This window comes from Enhydra lutris, unplaced genomic scaffold, assembly GCF_002288905.1.
Source record: "Enhydra lutris kenyoni isolate GAN:26980312 unplaced genomic scaffold, ASM228890v2 scaffoldscaffold7, whole genome shotgun sequence".
In the NCBI taxonomy this organism is placed as follows: domain Eukaryota; kingdom Metazoa; phylum Chordata; class Mammalia; order Carnivora; family Mustelidae; genus Enhydra; species Enhydra lutris.
Window position 1 is genome coordinate 38,143,710 of NW_019154091.1, and position 20,125 is coordinate 38,163,834.

A 20,125-nucleotide genomic window follows, 5' to 3' on the forward strand; every position below is an offset into this window, starting at 1 on the left:
TACGGGTGACAAAAACTGTTAAGATCCCTGGAAGCTCACAAAACCCCGTAATTCCCATCTTTCCAGCAATAGGTCTTTTTTCACTCTAACCCCTTTTAATCAGTTCTGGTTCAGAATTTCCTGATGAGTGCGTGAAGAGATCTGAACACGTTCTATAATGTGGAGAGTTGAAGATAAATGAGTAGGAAAAAATCTGTAGGGTGGGGATCTGGGAAATCCGTCCTGTTTTCCATGTAGATATACACACATTAGGTACATCTTTGTACCTATGTATTTGTATATTTGTGATATAACACACATCCACACAATAAACCCCTCTGTGTGTATCAGAAGGGTTTAGAATTTAAAAAATAATTATGTTTTCAGTATTTCGCAGCGGCCACTTCAGAGCATTTTAAGAGACTGTGAATGACAATAAAAATAACAGTGATCAGACCACATGTGCTCAAGGCTCGAACCCTCAGCCCCGCCGGCCTTTACTTCCCTTCGGTTGTTTTTCCAGCCAAATATTCCCCCCCTGGCAGCATCCCAGGGTCATCCAACCGGCCAATGACGGTTTCAGAGACGCGGTCCCTGGGAGGGGGTATTATGTTCAGGAACACGTCCTGTCAACTTTGCAACTGAGTCACCTTTTTCGGTTGGTGGCGGCCGCTATTTCTTTAAATGGACAGCGGATTTCGAAACGGCAGGAAGGGGGGGAGGTGTCAGGAAAAGGAACTCAACGCCTTTGCTAGAACTGCCCCGCAGCCTTCCCTTCCCCAGCACGCGTGCTCCGCTGGGGCAGCGCCCGCGGCGGCCGCATCCCCCCGCGGGCACGCGCGGCGCCTGCTCTTCCACGGGCGCCCACCGGCGCGGGGAATCCCCCCACGCCGGCCGTCCCCCGCGTCTGCGGCGCGGCCGCCCGGCTTTGTCTCCGGCGGCGTCGCGCTCGGGCGCTCGCTCTCTCCCACATTTCCCCGTGTGCAGCCTGTAACCCGATCTCCCATTTCCTGGTGGATTCTCTTAAAGAGGCAGCGGTCGAGAGGCAGAACAAAGGCTATTGTTTTATTTCCTCCTCGGGGTTCCGCGTCCTGACCGGAATGCCCCTTCCTAGATGCTGATTCTCCTCGCCTCTGCGCTCCGGCAGGGGGGAGGGGGGGAGAGCCCTGGTGCATTTCGGTGTCTCTAAGAGACGGAGCCGGGGAAGGTGGGAGGCGTTTCACGAAAACCCGTCTGGTGGTTTCTGGGGCCCCAGCGTAACGTTTTTTCCAACGTGTCTCCCTAGAGCGGGCGATCGCTCGGCAGCGCCCGGGCAGCCCGACTCCCCGGCCGGCGGAGGGGCTCGCGGCGGGCGCGCGTGGGCCGCGCCGCTGGTGGCGGGGCAGTGGGGGGGGTGGGGAGGCTGCGCCGCGCTCTCCGCCGGCGGCCGCGGCCTTGCGCGGCCCCGCTCCCCCGGCTTCCCTCCGCCGCCGCTGCCCCTCCCCCCGCCCGGCTTTTATTTCCCCGATGCCGGGCTGTAACCCGAGCTTTTATTTCCTGGTGGCTCCTTTAAGAGGCAGAGCTCAGTGCTGGGAATTCACGTCAGTTTCTGCACTGAAACTCTCAAGATCAATGAGCAAAGAGCTTTCTCAGTTCTGCCTTTCAGTTTCTCTCTTCCAGGAAGGAAAACATTCGAGAGAGCGAGGGAGAGCGGCGGGAGGGCGGGGGGCGGGGGCGCCGGCCGCGGGTGGGAGGAGAGAGCGGGAGGCCGGCCGGGCTGCGCCCCGGGTCGCCGCGCCGCGCCGCGACCTGCAGACCCCGCCGCCGCGCTCCGGGCCCGGCTCCCACGCCCCCGCCGCCCCGCGCACCCAACTCCGCCGGCCGCCCCGCCCAGCCCCGCGCGCTCGCAGACCCCCGGGGCGGCTGCCGGGAGAGATGCTGCAAGAAACTTCTTAAATGACCGCGTCCGGCTGGCCGTGGAGCGCTTCTGGGTTGGGGAGAGGAAAGGAAAGTGGAAAAAAACTGAGAACTTCCTGATCTCTCTCGCTGTGAGACATGTCTGAGACTCCTGCTCAGTGTAGCATTAAGGTAAAGATCTTCTCCCCCTCCTTCTCTGTGCTCGAAAACCTTGAGCTGCACCGGCCTGGGCACTCGGGCTGGGCTCCTCCGAGGGGGCTGTAGCAGTTGCTCCGGTCGCGGGGAATTATTTGGGGGGCGCCGGGGAAGGAGATGCAGCTCGCGGCGGCGGCTGTACCCTTTGGTGTAACCTTGCTGCTCCCCCCGCCGAGCCCCCTCTCGGCTCCTCGCCCCCCTCCCCACCCCCTTTTTTTTGACAATTAAGTGCCCGTCACAATTGGCCAGGAGGAACCCGAGTGGTCTTTGGAACTGTAAAACACCCCCATAATTAGTGCGCTTTTGTAAAAAAAAAAAAAGAAAAGAAAAGAAAGAAAGAAAAAAAGAAAACCCTGCTCCTACTCCTACTCCCGACATGTGACTGAAATGTAACTTTTGTTCCCGAGGGGTGGTCTCCTTAGGAAAAAAAAAAAAAAGTTCTTCAATCCCTGTTGGGGATGCAATCCCCCCACCCCCAAAGGACTGCCTGGGTCAGATCAGACTGGATTTTTCCCCCTCCTCTGATTGTACTTGCAACCACTGTCGGAGAGACAGTCCTGGTGTCCGCTTTTCCTGGGCATTTGCACAATGAATTTCTCTCTTTCTTTTTTAAACCGAGGTAAATAAGTTGTCGAATGGTTATTTTACTCCCATCCATGTAAAAGTTGAATAATCCCAAAGTAGAAAACTCCTGTGATGCAGAGAGGGAGAGAGAGAATTATCTAAGTGACCAGACAAAGTGACCTTCCCTGTGTGACAGTGCAGAGGATATCGAAGAGTAGAAACCTCCCGGCTTTCTGGCAGTGTTTTGCAGTATTGTAAATGCAGGATGGTGGATGTTTGCAAACACCGTACTTGGCTTCCAAGTAGTCGTGTGTATATGTCTATATGTCTGTGTCTGTAGAGCTGGTGGTGCTGTGGTTTGTTGCTTCTAAAAAGTTGTAAAGTTTGCCACCGTGAGGAGGCAGGGTGATTTGTCCACTTCCCCCAATTATTTTTCCCATGGCTGCATTTATTGTGCACTTTGTTCATTTCACTGTTCCATCAGTCCCCAGATGGAAAAGCCTTCTGCTTCTGTGAGAGGCTGAAGCTGCTGAAGTTTGTTTGTTTTCGGCTTGGCCCATTTAATATGTGCTCATTGCATGGACGCTGCAGAAACAATGAACAAATAACCTATTTTCCTCATCTCAGGGGAATTAGAGGAACCTTTCCTGTTTCAACACTGCTTTTCCAATAGGATCTGTTGAAGGGAAATAGTATTTCATTAGATTTGCTTACTCGTTTTCATAATTAGTCTCAGGTTTTGGTGTTTCTCATCAGGTGAGATTTTTGTGGATTTTCATGTAAAGATAATGTGAACAAAAAAAGTGAGTTGGGTTTCTTTGTTTTTGCCTCACAAAAATGCCCAGTGGCACTTTCTCGGGCTTCTGTGTTTGTAGATACCCGGGAGGCAGCAGAATGTCTGTGGCTGTGGTGGGGGTGGAGGGTCACAGTAGATAATTTAAGGTAGTTGGATACTTCAAAACTAGTTTCTTTTGCTGTATAAATTAGATTCTACAATGAGCACGGTACGGATAATCTAATTTGACACTTCATAACACAAACAGAGGTAACTAAATAATAGGGTATTAAATCAGTAAATTGTATTTAGTTTGATAGCAATAAATTCCACATTAGGAAGACGTGGACCAACTACGGGGCCGTAATTTTTGGCTGAAAACAAACAAAAAGCAGTTCTCTCTGACTTTTCTTGATACTTCTCTTAAAGAGAAGGCAGGTCCCCACTGTTCTGATGGGCTTATTTCTGTCTGCTGGCAGAAGTGCTACTAAGTGGCTCATTTCATCCTACTCTAGTGGGAAGAGTTCAGCAGCCCCTTTTCTTACACAGACATATGAAACCACTCTCCAAACCCAGACAGAACACTGTCCTAAATGTGACATAAAAATTGCAGCCACAGTTTGCTTATCATTTTTTGCCTTATTGCTTATCCTTTCAGTTTTTTTTTTTTTTTAGGTGCCTCTTTTCATGACTGTGTATTTCTATGTAATTAAAATAGATTGAATACTCTTCACGAGTAACGAAAGTATCACTTTTATTTGAATGGCTCTTCGTGGAGCCAGTATGTGACGGTTGGCTTAGACTGTGTGTATGTTCAGGGGCACACACGTGAAGTGTGTTTTTTCCAAAGAGTTTGTTGAATTCACGGTGTTCCGATAATAAGTGCTGCAGATCAAGGACTTGGGATTATTCCGGGTCATCTGAAAATGTTCTGGTGATGTGTGCAGTGTTTCATTTAGTCCTTGGGATGTGGTACAGTGACTGCATAATAAAAAATGTTTGCTGGTAACCCACAAGCAAGAACGGGGATTGCTTCTAGAGTCCAGTAAACAATAACTTTTCTGTGGAGCAGAGAAGGAATGTCAGAAGCTTTCAAGTATGAGCTGATGTGTCTGATGTATCGAAGACATGTGATACGGAAGGCTCCCCCTGTGTGGAGAGATTTCCCTCACTCCTCTGCTCCACTCCTGAAACCGTCCTCACTTGCTCCCATTCTTTACAAGCAGCTGGTGTGATGGAGCACGGAGGAGCCTGACCAGAGGCAGCCACAGAGGGAAGCACTTGGTTGCCTTCTGAGCAGTGTCCGTTCTTCTAGAAAAGCCTAGTGTACAATTTAGGTGTAGCTTCCAAGGTGAAAGTTTTTGAATCAGTCAATCCGTGACACCTTTGTGTGTATCGCTTCCCTGGTGATGGTTGACATCGAATGCCTGATAAGCACTTTTCATATTTCTTTTGCGCTTCGTAGGCATCTTTTCATCACCGAAGAGAAGCGAATATCAGACACACATTGTACACAGAAGACAGGTTGACTAGCCCAAGGTTACCCAAACTGGCAGGGAGCCCCACCGTTTCTGTACTGGGCTGCCCTGTATGTGTACCGACATCTCTCATCCAAGAGTTTAAATGCTTCCTTTTGCTGACCAGTGAGGTGGTTCAAATGTAAGGACAGGGACAACCGATTGTATAAAAAAAAAAACTAAATAATTTTTTTCAGAGGACTGAGAGGCTGACTGTGCTGGTCATGGGAGAAAGGAAGAGGCTGTCCTTTCCATTATTGGCCTTCACCTTCAAGTCACCTGTTTGGTTTTAAGTTTAGCCGACTTGCTGCGGAAAGTGGTGATGGCCCAGCCAAAACAGTCCTTCACTTCTTGGCGTGGTGCTTTAGTAAGGGTCGTCCAGGTTACCACACCTGGTGGCCTACCTGTCCCTTCCCCCTTTACCTGCCCTCCCTGTTTGCCTTTACTCTCCAGGATGGTTGGCTTTCTCAGCAGAAAGAAATCTCTTTTTATTTTGCTACTAACTGGGACACTCCAGGTCTTCCCTATTGGACTCTGAGCTCCTTGGGTTTAGCGATGGTTATCTGTGTGTCCCAGTACCTAGCTTGGCACCTGGCACAGAACTGTTTCTCAGTAATGTTTGCTGATTTGAAGCAAGGCATGGGAGGAGGTCAGCACCCTTTCCTCTGTCTGTCCCTGTGTACCAGAAGGTGATTTAACACTTTTCATCTGTTAACTTGCGTGAAGTCTTGAATAGGGCCATGCTGCTGTCTCAGGGAGACCTAGAACACTCTCTGGATGTCTGTCCAAATATGGTTATAAGTAGGATTTTGGTATGATGATACTATTTTTATTATTTTGATAAAATTTTTTTTAAAAAGCTTGTGTATCGAAACAGATAAGGCAATTGAGTAAAAGATGACAAAGGGCCTTAAGAATCACTTGGGAAGACTCAGATTAGCGGGCTTGCTGGTTTTCCCCAGTTTCTTGGACAACTAAACTGGGGAACTTTTAGGCTTTCAGAACAGAAGACCTCAGAGATCACCTGGGCCAGCTTGCATTTTTATAGAGAGAAGGTCCAGAGAACGGAATGGCTTGCTTTAGCTCACTGACGACCCAGCCAGCTTTAGAGCAACACAGGCCTCGTTCTCAGCCCCCTGCACTGCCTTTCCTGGGTCCCTGGTGCATCCCTATAAAAGGCCAAGGAAATTCGATACAATAGGCTGCACTCTCTCTGGCACTTCCTAGCTTGATCCATTTTAATCCCAAGCCAGCTGGTATGAGGGCACAAGGTATGTGCCAAGGAAGATGTGTGTGGGGGGAGCACTGGACCCAGTGGGTATATTGTTGGATGTGAGAAGAGGAAGTAGTAGGAGTAGGGGATCAGGGAAGAAGGGCTTGACGGACTTGGATTTGTACCACTCTTTGCAACAATACTCTTTTTTATTGTAAAAAACACACAACATGAAATTTGCTATCCTAACCGTTTTGAAGCATGCAGTTCTGTGGTGATAAGTATATTCACACTGTTGTGCAACAGATCTCTAGAACTTTTTCATCCTGCAGCTCGGAAACTCTGTACCCACTGCACACTAATTTCCCCTCTCCCCTCCTGCCGGCCTCGGTAGCCCCCTCTCTATTTTCTGTTTCTATGGTTTTGACTACTTAGGATACTTTATGTAAGTGGAATCCTATATTCTTGTTCCTTTGGTAATGGTAACATCCTGGAGGTTCCTCCGCGTCGTGGAATGGGACAGGATTTCTGTCTTGCTTTAAGGCTGCGTAATATTCTGTTTTACATGTATGCCACATTTTTTTTTTTAATCCATTCATCTGTTGGAGATTTCATTGCTTCCATCTCATGGCTGTTGTGAATAAAGCTGTGGTGGGCGTAGATGTGCAATGATCTCTTCAAGATCCTGCTGTGAGCCCTTTGGAGGTACGGCCAAAGACGGGGTGGGTGGGATGCAGCAACTCTTTTTTATAGCCTGTGAGCAGTCTAGTACCTCTGCTTTGAGCCGAGGGTACTGGGCCTGTTATCGGGGTCCTTTTTCGAGGAAATCTTGAGTGGGCCGTAGGCTCTTTTCTCCAGGGGCGGCCGAACGTATACCCTAATTTGTGTGTAGTAAGCTTCCTGTCCCAAACAGCATCAGCTAAAAACGTGACTGCTCCTAGAGAAGTAGCTGACTTCCTTCACATGGGTCAGCCAAGGGAAGAAGTAGCCCAAGTGTGGGTACCAGAGGAAGGCAGAGCTGAAAGAAAGTCTGTACATCTCAGTTAAGCTGTGTTTGCCCACACTGGGGAAGGTAAAGGGTGACGAGGCACAGGGTTGTTGGGAGTAACTGGGTGGAATAGCAGTTTTGTTTTATTACCCATTTTTAAAAAGTTGCCCTTCGGTGTGGTTCTCCCAGCTGAGTGGCTCAGTGTTAAAGGAAGCCCCCTAGGGTTCGAGGTATACAAACGGCATATTTTTCCCTGTGAATGCTACTTTAGAGAAAACACTGGAGTTTGTTTTCAGGCAGAGTCCGGCACTGCTGTATTTGTTGTTAGACGTGTGTAAGACACCAATCTCTGTGTGTATTTGTTGAATAGAATGAGTGTGAGTGTACTCAGGGTTCCCACGCCAGGAGAGGCCCACTTAAAGACCATTCCCTGCCAAACCTAGTATTTGGGGGCAAGAAAGACTAGATAGGGCGAGAAGTTAGAATTATAGCCTATTAAACAACCAACACATTTTGATTTATTTCTGAACATACAGGAACCAGACTGATGAAGTGTGGCTTGCCGGGGCATCTCAGGATGAGCCCCAATGAAGAGGCAGAAATGACTTGTGTCCCACATCATCTGCCGGTTAGAAATGAGTGCTACCACTTGCCCAAAACTGTTCCCTCAGTGTCAAAATATTACCATAAATATATTATTTGCTGTGTTAATTTGCTTGATAAAACTTTCTTCTCAGATAGTGAAAATGTGCAGTTCAGTGTGGTCTTTGTCTAAATGATCTGGAATTTTCAGACTGTGGGGAAACGGTGGGAGGGGCTGATAAGGAAGGCATTAGCCCAAGTTTGTGACGTGAGGACTCCCAGAGGAGCAGAGCTGCCTCTCAGTCCTGTGGACTATGTTTATGGAAAACTGTGTAACACTTGCATTTAGAGCTTTCCTGATTCTGGGTAACTAAAGGGGTTCGTCAGCTGTTCTAGTGGTCATTGCTCCTACATTTTCTCCCCTTTTTCTGCTTCCTTCTCTTCTCCCACCTCCTCCATCATACCACCACCACCACCACCATCACATGTGGAATATGACTGGCTGCTGGTGTTTGTGTGGTGTTTGATCTATGTTATCTTCCTTACTCTTCACAACTTTCTCAGAGATGCTGTTTTTCTCCCTATTTTACAAATGAGGATTCTGAAGCCCAGAGTGTTTGAGTGACATTGGCCTAAGATCTCAGATGCCATACGTGGCAAAGCTAAGGCCTACCATTCCAGAGCGTTCTCCATGACAATGTTCTTGGGTACGGCCATCTTTGTGAAGAAAATTAGGAAACTGATGTGACGTGAGATGGTAGAGCCTCCCATGAGCCAGGGTGAGAGGCACAAATAGGGCAGCAGAAACGTTTCCTTCCTGTTCTGGGTCCCCCTGAAGGTGGATTGTTCCTTGTTGTTCCTCTCACAGAGCGAGATGGCCACACCACACAACCCAGTGTCCAGATTTTCCATTTTTCTTCCAATCTCTGGTATTCTCTAGTGATCTTCTATCTTTTGATAGGCCTCATTCAAAAGGCCCTCCATGTTCTCAGAAACCTTTCCTTTCCCTCTCTGCCTTTTTCTTCTTTCCCTGGCACATAATTATGCCTTCATTCCATGGGTGACAGGTTGCACTGTGTCCTCTCATCCTGCCCAGTCTCAGCCTCTGGGTTAGTCACCTCTGTCTGCATCACTCCCTGCTCAGTCTCTTTTTTGTCCACAGCTTCCCCCCCACCCGAAACTTTTTACACAAACCATCAACATCAAGTTTTTCTTTCTTTTTTTTTTTTTCAAAGATTTTATTTATTTATCTGACAGAGAGAGAGAGATCACAAGTAGGCAGAGAGGCAGGCAGAGAAGGGATGGAAGCAGGCTCCCTGCTGAGCAGAGAGCCTGACACGGGGCTCGATCCCAGGACCCTGAGATCATGACCTGAAGGCAGAGGCTTAACCCACTGAGCCACCCAGGTGCCCCAACATCAAGTTTTTCTTAAACCATCTCTCATGTACATCTCAATCCTGTATGATTTCTATTCCCTGATTGTCCCACACCACCAGAGGAAGAATCTTTTCTTTCCCCTCTTTCCTGGTAGCCTGACCACAGTGGCCTTGTTCTATCTTACTTGAGCGAAGAGAGAATTCTGAGTTCATGAAATCTGGCTTTTGAACAACCTTAATGAAGCCTTTCTTCAGAGCAGATATGGAGAAGGAAGCAGAGAGGGAGATGTGAGGAGGTAATAAAAGGGAATCTGAGAGAGCACAACCCAAATTTCTCATGAAACAGATGAGGAGACAGGGTCCTTTGGCGTTTAAATAGCACGCCAGAGATCACATTGTGATAGCCAAGCCAGAGTCAGGATCCGATATTCTGCCCTAGGAACCTGTCCCTCTAACATTGTAGTGGGTGTGGGGGAGATGCGGAGAGTGGTAAAAAGCAGACAGGATTTCGCAACACATGGCTCCTTTGCAAGGACTCCTATAGAGTTAAACCCATTTGTATGGCACCACACAATGACTGATGCTATTAATGATCATAATTATGACTTCCAAGTTAAAGACAAGCTTTAAGTTATGAGATTTAGGAAGTGAGAAAATGTAATGCATTTTGGAAAGCTCTCCAACAAAAATGTTTGGCATAAAAATAATGTGAAGTTTTAAGAGGCTACGCTTCAGTTATCTGGATGAATGACTTATGAAAAATATGTTACTCCCCAGTGAAGACAGGAAGGAGCTATCCAATAAATCTGTACGCTCACCAGACCTGTGTACTCCTTGGGGGTATTTTCCCTTTGTGTGTGGGAGTCAGACGTACGGAAAACGATCTCATTTCCTGAACGACCTGAAAAGAACGCATTGCCCTGCTGTCCCGAGCAGGTGGGTGAGTGCATTCAGTGATGTCAGTGTCGCCACAACGCAGTTCTAATCCCCTTTGCTTCGCATTTTACTCTGTCTGATGTTCTTTGGTTCTTATCTGTCAAGGCGATTTCCCTCAAGATGATTGTAAGTTCTGGGAAGAGGGGACCAGTCATTGCCATACTGTAGAGCCCTTCTGGGGGAAGAACATAGACACTGGAGGGACAGGCCTGAGTGTGGGTCCTGGTTCTTGAACTTGAATTTATCAATCCTCATCTACAACCTGGTAACTCATCTAAAGTGGTAATAAAAATACCTCTCTTTCATAACACGGTGACTTTCTTTGTTAAAAAAAAACAGCTAACTCTTCTTCCCCTTTATGTATCCTTCCTAATAATCTAGATCTAAGGGAGCTAGAGGTTTGCTGGCCCCGGGCCTATATGACCCAGTTGGTATGGCGACCAGAGATGTGGATAGTTTGCTCCAACTCCTGTGGCTGGTCAGTAGCGCCTCCTGAAACCCCAGTCTGGGCTTCCTAAGTGGGTTGACTCCCAGCGAACGTGCTTGCTGCTCTCCCCACCGGGTGTCTCGCAGGGCTGGGGTCGCTCAGTGGTGTTGAGCACAGCTCTCGGTTTCACTTGAACTGAATGCCAGCCTCAGCCATAGAAGTGATGAGCCAGCTGCAGTTACAGGGTAATAACAAGGCCTTTTGCATCTCACAGTGACGTTTTGAAGGAATAGCTGGGATGGTTCTAATAAGTTTCAAAGGTAAAAGAAAAGAAAAAAAAAAAAAAAAAAACCTAAGCCTGGAAGTACTGTCCAGTGACTCTAACTAGCATTATTACTCAGCCCTCAAGTATTCAGACCTATTCAGGGATCCGCTCGTTCACACAGTTGCTTATTATCTGCGGCTGGGGCGCGACTCGAGCGAGGGCATCGTTTCTTAAGTCTGCTTTTGTTGAACAGGCATTTCCACGTCTGTCTGACCACAGAGCAGACACTGTTTGCCATTGGGGGGCAGGGGGCGGACTTTCCAGTTTCAAGAGCGGGAGTCGATTGCTCTCGGTGGAAGTTTATACAGAAGGGTTGGAGAAAGCCAAATGTGTGACTTTGGGGGCATGAGGGAACCTTTGTTTTTAGATATTGAGGGACTGAAGTGTCCGTTTTCAGCAGCTCTGTTCTCTTAGCCGTGGACTTGAAATGCATTCCCGAGTTTTCCTTTGTGTATCCATGTTAGATGAGAAGATGACACAGAGGCTGGAAAATGACCCTTTGTGAGGCCAAATGGAGGGAACATTGGCTGCCTCTTCTGCTGACCCCCTGGCAGCAGTTCTGGGCACTTTGGGTCTATTAGAGAAAGAACATAGGTGTGGGGAGAAGCCATTCCTCTGCCCTCCTTCTTGGAAAGCACAAGTGAAAGTTTGTGATTTTCTATGCAGCTGCTGTGTCCCCTCCCCCGTGGCTTTCAAGGGGCCACATAACTGTATCTTTCTGAAGACTTATCTCTGTAACAGGCAGTAACCCCTCCTCACTCACATCCCCTATATGTGAGGAAATAGTAACCAAAGATGAGATGCTGACTCTGAACTATTTCCTGAAAGAAATGAGCTGCAGGTAGAAATCAGCCTGATCATTAAAAAAATAAAAATAAATAAAAAAAAATCCAGCCCCACAGAACAGTCTGCTTGTCTCTGAGGTTCCCCGTTTCCCTAACACTTCCCCTGTTCCCTAGTGAAAGTGTGGGTCTGGGTGTGGCACTGGTGGCAGAGCTGGGTAACTGGGAGACTGGGAGATGGGAAAGCAAGGGGAGGGCTCGACTCTGCCGGTCTGGCTGCGGGTGTGGCCCGAGCAGCTCTGGGCTCCCTGATGAAGAATCCAGGTCAGGAGACAGTTTCGAGCTTGTATGGTCCAGAGACTACTAATTCATACTCAGATCAATACAGCTGCACTGGGGTGGGCAAGGGGAACTAGAACAGAGGCTTGACAGAAAGGGGAGCAGGAGTTTGCTAAGCTTTCTTCTGGACTGTTCTGAAGGGCTCAGCCAACGGAAGGAGACTTTTCTCCACCTTAGTTCCTTCATTATTCATTGTTGCTTCTAGACTGGTTGCCTTTCCCACACTGCCCTGGACCGTCAAATCAGAGTCCTGCCGGAGGAGACCGCATAACCTCCTGACTCACCGTAAGGTCCGACTGCGACTTTGCATGGACAGATGCATGATCCTGGGCGGGGCCTCTGGAGGGACAGAAAGGAGTTCTCTTTTCTCCGGGCCTGTTATGCGCTTGTGCCCAGCTTCCTGCCACAGAGTTGGCCCACCTGGTTTTGGGACATGAGAAATCTGAGGGATTGGATCCTTGGTGCATTTTGCAGTCGCTGTGTCCTTTTGACCTGACATCTGGGAGATTTTAAAAATCCATGTCATAAGGTCACTGGACAGGAGCTTTGCACAGCCGAGACCTATGGGTCTCCTCACTCCCAGGTCCTGACAGTCATGGCCAGCGATGGGGTAGGGCGAGCAGGTCTTACTTGGTGCCTTTTGAGGTGGTCTGTATTTGAAGTGAGGTCAACTGGGTGGGAGAGCTTCGTTTGGGACTGAAATAGGAGTAATGGAGATCTTCGGTCTGGGAGTGTCCTCTTCCCTGTGACTGGGAGGCGTGAGTGACCCCAGGTGGCTGACTGCATCCCAGATTCCCTGGAAGGTGGCCAGCTCCTTATTTGACTTTGTGCCATTTAGCCCTTCCGTTTAGCCTGCTGACTTGAATACTTTAGGATGGGGTGGAAGGAGGAACCATAGGAGTTGGAAAGGTAAGCGTCTTTACCCCCAGAAAGCTAGGGAAACAGAGATTGACTTTCTGAATTTTGCATTACACCTTTTTTGTGTCTCCGCAGCTCTGTGCTTTTGGCTGTGGGTTGGGAATTGAGGGTCCGCTTCTCTGCAGGCAGAAGTCACCTGTAGGTCAGAGGCAGCTTTTTTTTTTCTTTTTTTAAACATTTATTTGTTTTGGCGGGGGAGCAGAGGGAGAGGGAGAAGCAGACTCCCCGCTGAGGAAGAAGCCTGATGCGGGGCTCGATTCCAGGACCCCGAGATCATGACCTGAGCCGAAATCAAGAGTAAGGTGCTTCACTGACTGAGCCACCGAGGCGCCCTTCCGAGGCAGCTTTGGAACATGGTGGAATCCAGGGGGGGCTGTTGAAACAGGAAGGCCAGAGTGGTGACCCTGTAATCCTTTTCAGCATGCTAGAAGGGGATCTTTAACCTTCACCCACATAGGTAGGGAGATGGGCAAAAGGACCTCAGCATTCGGTTGCATCTTAAGTAGGGCACCTATTAGAATATGTCTTACTTATTCCCACCCTTCCTGGCACTTTGGTTTTTCTGTGCTCATTACCTTAGAGAATGAACCAGGAGGCCCTGGTATCAATGGCAGGATATTTATTGCTCATCTCTTGGAAGCACAGTGAACTAGGTGGATAGGTCCTCAGAAGGAGAAGACCCTTGAAAATGCATGAAGGCAACAAGGCAGGGAGCCATGCAGACCCCTGAAAGGCCCTGTGGTTCCTGCAGAGAGGAAAGAGATGGGCCCAAGGGCGTAAGTCAGTGTTAATGTTAGCTGGCTCTTCTGAGAATTTATCTTGTCCTGCACGCTTCAGTAAAATGGCCAAGTGGAGCTTCTCTAAACTAGGAGGAGGAAGGCCTGTGTGTGCTTTTGTGGTTAGCTCTCGTGTTGAGCAGTCTGATTTAAGGGAAAGATGGTTCTGTATACATTTCCATTTCGTTTGTGGTATTTTAAGGTTTACCATGGAGGAGGTGTGGGTGAATGAGAAGATGGTCCTGTTGCCTCTCGAGTCAGTCAGATCTAGGTTACAGGTCAAAAAGTAAGTTCGCAATACATCCATTTTCTTATGTGGGTCCATTTTAGGACAGCCTGTAGAGCCTAAGGCACATCTAGTTAATTCTACCTTGGTGGACATGCTTGTGGCCTGCCAGGCTACATGCCAAGGGGGTTATCAGAAAGAATTCACTACACAGATCTGCCCCCACATTGGTGTGTGTGATTCTTCTTGGGGTCCTGTACTGGGGTTCTCTTAATCCCTTTGGGACTCCCAAGTGGGGCCCATGCTGACAAGATTATGCTTCTTTGGGGAAGTTTTGGCTGCACACTTCCCCCAAGCAGGGTGAACCAAGTGTCAGTCCAGCTGGCTGCCTTTTGGGCAGTTGGCCATGCTTGGCACTTCTGAGTTTCTGGTATACCAGTTGCCAGAAAGGCAGTCTTTCAGCTGGTCTAGTGTCCCCAGGGCACAGATGTTAGGCTTTGGAGGAAAATTTGCGATTTTATATTCACTTTTATTTTCATTTATGTGCATTTATGACTGTATAGTTGAAATTTGTTGAAAGAATGCTCCGTACACCAAAGCCCTAGAAAGTAGCTTCTGTGGGTGAGGGAGAGGTTCCTACGGAAAGTTATTGAAGGCCCGTGCTTAGGGACACACCCTGGAGATTAGAATGAGCACTATCTCGGGAGAACAGAGAGAGCGTGGCTGACACTATGCGTTTAGATGCTGTTTTTAGTTCTGGTCAGGACCATACAGTATGGCTTGCGCTTCCTTGGGCATCTTTCTACTTATATTCCGAGGGTTTGTTTTTGTGACCCTGTGTATAGGCATGTGTGGGCATGCTCACATGATTGTAAGTCACAGAAAGGATGGGATAATCTGTTCTCTAGCTTATGGAGTGAAAGATTACACAAAACCCAGCCTTGTGGCAAGAAAACCGTACATCTAGATGTAAAATATATCTCCTTGGAGGGTTGGCTTTCTGATAGGCTATAAACGGATTGTTAAACAGCAATGTGAGGGGCTGTTAACAAGCTGTTCCTAGGAGCATCTCCCTGGTCTGGTCTGAAAAGGTAATGTATACGTATTAGAGCTACAAAGCAGTTTGCTTGTGGTGTTTATATGTTGGTAGATTGTGTGTGTGTGTGTGTGTGTGTGTGTGTGTGTGTGTATCTTCAGTGATGAATGAAGTGAACAGATAATTTTACATGTTGTTTATTTCCTCCTATGTTAGTGTCCACATTCTACGGTGAGCTGTGTTCTGATTTGTCTTTGACACTGGCTGAAATGAAGAGGTGTTTGGTCAGGCAAACTTCTAAAAGCTTCAGTGTGTTTATGAAAAGATCCTACGTATGTTCATAGCTGCTTTACACCTCGAGAACCCTTTGATGGGTGGGTGTGTCACCTCCCCAGAAGGAAGTAGCTTTCGGGTCTCCAAGTTCAGCAAGGCAGGGCTCCTATTAGGTATCTGATCTTACTTGAACTTCTTTTCCTATTCAGGTGTTAACGCCGAACACTGGTCCATGCCAGTTTCTGCTGCTCTTGGATTTTCATGAGAACCCTTTCTTGTTACTAGCATGCCATGCTTCTGCTGTGTTCACAGCTGCTGTGTTAAAAACAGGTGTCTCTTATAATCCTCTGACTGGATCAGTTTGTGAGCCTGGCAAAGCCTTATTATTATTGTTTTTATTTATTTATCTGTGTCCTGCATAGGTCAGAGACTGCCAGGAGCAGTTGATGAGCAGGATTAATGTGAGAGAAGATGATAGCTTCTCTTAGTAGAGGTTTCTGTGAAAGAATCCATCCGAGATCTTGTACCATAAAGACAGAACTAAGTAGAACTGTTCAGGATGTGGATCACAGGGGACAACAGCCAAAAGAGAAATAGAAAATGAGTAGTTTTGCCAAGTCACCTCTCTGTCATTCATCAAAGGCCATCTTAAAGCCAGTGCTGCCACAAACGCCAACCAGGACTAAGGGGTGTGAGTGAGGGCCCTTCTCTGGTCCAGGGCCCATGAACTGATTCATCCACTGTTGCTTCTCAAGGCTGCTGGATCCCAGGCTTCCGGAAGGCAGATGTTCTATCTTTTGTGGGCTTCAAGGCAAGCTGATGTCCCACTGCACACCTTGTCCCTCTCACGCTGTTCCTTCTCCGTCCTCACTGGCACCGTCTTCCCTCTGGCCCCAGACTTCTCACTTGTCTGCCATCTCAACTTCCTACTGCCACTCCCTGCACTTTCCGGTCCAACCCAGAATGATTCTTTGTGGGTCAAAATTCAATCATATCAGTCCCTTTTTGACCCTGCAGTTCAGGATGGAGCCTAGCCCTTCATCAAAGAAGGCCCGGGGCAGTCTGCCTTTCTAGAATCATTCTCCAACCTCCCCTTCCATGTTATCTTCCAACAGAGACCTACTCTTCCCCCAAAACACATAATGCACCTAATGCCTCGAATCTTCTCCTCATTCCTTTCCTGCCTGGTAGCCAGTGTGTCATCTGAAGCCCATTTCTGAAGGCTTCCCTGTTGCTGACAGGCACCACGTCCTACAAGCCATTGAACATGCTGGCTGTTGGCTGTGACCCTGTTGGTGTTTGCTTGTCATCCTCTAACTACAGTGAAAGCCCATGGGGGAGCAGGAGTCCGATGGATTTTTTTTTTAGTATCTCTGAGTGTCTGGCTAAGTGCTTGGCGTGGGGAAGGTCTGTTGTATGTTAGCTGAACAGATTTTTAAAAATTAGCAGGTGTTTACTAAGCTTCTGTTATGGGCTCAGTGGACACTAGGATCTGTATATATATGTATACATACATACATATATATATATATACATATACATACATATATGTAAGTGTGAGATGAACACCTTGCCTGGTCGAAATCCTGAGCAAATAGCCCTTGAAGGTAGAGGAAGGAAGGACGAGACCTCACCTTGGTTGCAGGGATAAGACGACTCGGCCAGGCTAACCACAGTACCACTCCCCATACCTAAGGTGCTCCCGAGAGATGCACGCACTGGGCAGACACACATGCAGGACCCACTCACTCTTTCCCTCTTGCCTGCCCACCTTCCAGAGAGGAACACAGAGAAGAGGCTGGAGAACCTGTAGGCCTGATGCGAAGGGAGACACAGGGACAGCCCCAGACAAGTAAACTTGCTCACCCGTGGGCTCTTTTTCTTCGCTTGCTCAGGGCGCTCCTGGGCCCAGGAGAGAGGTGATGGCCGTGCGTTGCAGCCATGTGCAGTCTTGACATTGCTGGCTGTGGTTCTCTGGGAACCAGGGGCCGATCACTGCTGCGTGGGGCTGCCCATTGGCCCCTCACTTCATTCCTCTGCTAGCTGGTTGGCAGAGATAGCCAGAAAGCACAGCCTGGCTTTGTGAGCCTTCTATGAAGTCTGTGACTGCCTTGCCAAGAACAGGAGGAATCTGACCCTCTACTTGGGTCAGCTCTTTTAAGCCTTCTCCTCCTGATCCCGTGTTCTCTTCTCAACTTATCTGAGAAGCTCATCTTCTTGGAGCTCTTAGTTTACTCCTAACATGTTGCCTGGGGGACCTAAACCAGAGAGAACAACTGAGTGTACCATGGGACTAGAAAAACAACTCGGAGCTATTTCTTACAGAGGGTGGGATAGCCTCACCATTTCTGTTGACAGTGGACAACTCTGTGCTCCTTACTCGAAAAGGAAGCTCTTAGGAGATCAGTGTTAGGGTTATGAACAATCTGGTACTCTGGTATGTGTGAAATGGACCAACCGGGAGAAGTCAGGTATTTTCAGATACAAGCAGACACACCTAGACCTTCCCCACAAGCCCAGATGGCTCATTTCCTCTTTCTTCCTGTTGCCATTAACATGCAGCTGGCATTGGGGGCATCAGGATATGTGAAAAGTCTCCACATTCTGAACCCACCCAGAGCCAAGCTAGGGTTCTTTCATGGCTCCCCAAACTGACACCTGCCTGGTTTTCCTGGCTGCCTGCCAGGGGCGCTCTTTTCCGGATCCACACTGCAGCTGCTGGCCAGCCCTCCTGGCCTCGATCTCATCTCTGCTGCAGGGGACGTCTCCATGCTGCTTTCCTTCTAGGCCTTTCTGTCCCCACTGGCAGCCCGAGGATTCTCTTGCCTCTCCCAGATTGGGCTCCAAGGGGGCTTGTGTGCAAGGTGGAAATTGTTACAGCCACAAATGAGTCCCAGCAAGGGTCCCAGTGCAAACATATATTTACGAAGCTGCTGGGGTGGGGGTGGCCACCAAGGGTTTACCCTCAGGAGCACCCTGCTCATGCCCCTTGTGCTGTCCAGGCTGGAGAGGTGCTGTCAGGTTCCTCCCACCACTGCTGTCCTTACCCAGTGTCTCCATGGCCAAGGCTGTCGATTTGGAGGCCGTTTCCTTCCTGTCCATTTCCTCTCCTTTGCTTCCATCCTCACCAGACCCAGTGCCAGGCTTACTGTTCAGGGCGCACAGGAACTCGGGGCTTGGTGCACATGAGCCCCGCAGTTCCTGATAATGAATGCGCTGTAGTCTAATCTAGGGCCTGTCTCCCATATAGGTCTATGAGGAATTACAGCCCTTGTTCTAGCAACCTGCTCAAGAACAAAGTTTTGAACCCCCACATCTGTGTTAGGGCCATCAGTCTTTGTTTTCACTTGAAGTTGCTTGAACATTGACCTGCCTGCGAGAAAATGTCAGGGCACTTTTCTGAATGAGCTGTTGAAATAGAACAGGAAAGCAATTAACAAGTGCCCATGCGATTGTGGGGGGGGGGGGGCAGTGTGGGAGGAGCTCCCCTCTCCCCCAACCCAAGAAGTTACAATATTTTCCAAACCCTACATGGTGAGATGTGATCTGATAAGGGACTTCTCACTGTTTCTCATTTACATGGCAAGCTTTACAAAAAGGTACGCCATTCTATTCTAACAGATCACTTTTACTGAAAATAAAATCATGTGCTTTCAGGGGTGTTGAGGAACAGCCCGCCTGGCAAAGTTGACCCTTCTGGTGACCAGAGACCCCACACCCTAGGGCTCTTCTGAACTTGCTCCATTTCAACAACCCCTGGCTGGGATTGAGAAGGACTAGTCAGTCTTTCTTTCTTCTGGATAAAAGTTGCCAGGACACTTAAGCTTTATGCTTCAGGGCAGAATCTGATCACAGCGGAGATGAGGAAGAAATTTTCCCCCTGGGATCAGATTGCACAATCGCCCAGGCAGGTGTGCTCCCTCTGTTAAACAAACACCTCGCCAGTGCACGCCTCCTCCCCGGCCATCTTCAGGCCTGCCTGCTGGACCTCGTGGACCAGCGGTGTCATTCCTTCCACAGGTGCTGTGCTCGAAGATGGATGGCAGCCGCCCCATGTGCTCCTGCACTCGGCCTGCCTCTGGCTTCCTAGACTGGCCTCGGGGCTGTGTCTTTGGGCCCTGAGAACCCTCTGCAACTTTGTGGGAGGTTGGAAGTTGGGTCTTGGTGTCTACACATCCATGCCTGCGCACGCTCACCCTTAAAGAGTTACCGGTAAACTCGCTGCCCCTTTCCTGGGTGTGACTTTAGTGCCTGCCCCTCGTCTAATCCACACGCATTCCCAGAACATCCGAATACCGTTCACAAAGTAGAATTCTTTAACATCAGGCCCTCAGTTGACCATCTCAGGCCTTCATTGTGGGTAGGTTTGAAGTCTGATCCCAAAGAAGTGTGTGTGAGTATTGTTGGCGGGAGGTGTGCAGGGGTGGGGAGATGGACTTTTCCTTTTCTTCCTCTTTCCTTTTTAAGGCCTTGTCTGTGCTGCCTCTTGTGCAGTCGGGTAATTACCAGTGATTCCCAGGCTCGCCCGCCCGCTCTCCTTCCTCTGCATCTCTATCTCCTGCCGTGCACTACTTCCTTCTGTCTCTATTATTAGCCTGCTTAGCTTTACCATTCACTTCCCCACCTCTCCCTGGTTCCCTCCTCATCTTCCTCTGTCTTTGTTTTCACCTCAGCAAAGACATTTTGGGGAGCACTTTCCTTGTTCTATTCCGATGTGAATCCTCTCTTTTTTTGTTACCATCAGATTAACTTGTTTCTCCTTCGTTTCATCAAGCATTCCTTCATATTCCCCAAAATGGGAAGTGTCACCCTCCCACATATAATGTCTGGCTTGTGAACCTTTAAAACAGGAGGTGCTGAGGTGTGACCTCCCCCAAAACTGGTTTGCTCATCCCCCCGCCCCCCAGGACTGTGGGCTCTGAGGTTCCGATGGCCACTCCCTCTTGTGCTCTCCTTTCTGCTTTTTCGTGATTCAAACCCAATCACATTCCTTGCCCAAATT

General features: G+C 48.7%; 1 protein-coding gene across 2 annotated transcripts in view; it reads left to right on the forward strand.

Moving 5' to 3' along the window:
- The first annotated feature begins 1,848 nt into the window (after positions 1-1,848).
- LOC111141997 (ETS variant 6) overlaps positions 1,849-20,125 on the forward strand; it is a 232,829-nt gene continuing 214,552 nt past the window's right edge. For both annotated transcript variants that reach the window (XM_022494917.1, XM_022494918.1), the window contains exon 1: positions 1,849-2,046. In XM_022494917.1, coding sequence (XP_022350625.1) covers positions 2,014-2,046 — 33 coding nt within the window. In that variant the 5' untranslated portion in view covers positions 1,849-2,013. The remainder of the gene's footprint in view (positions 2,047-20,125) is intronic.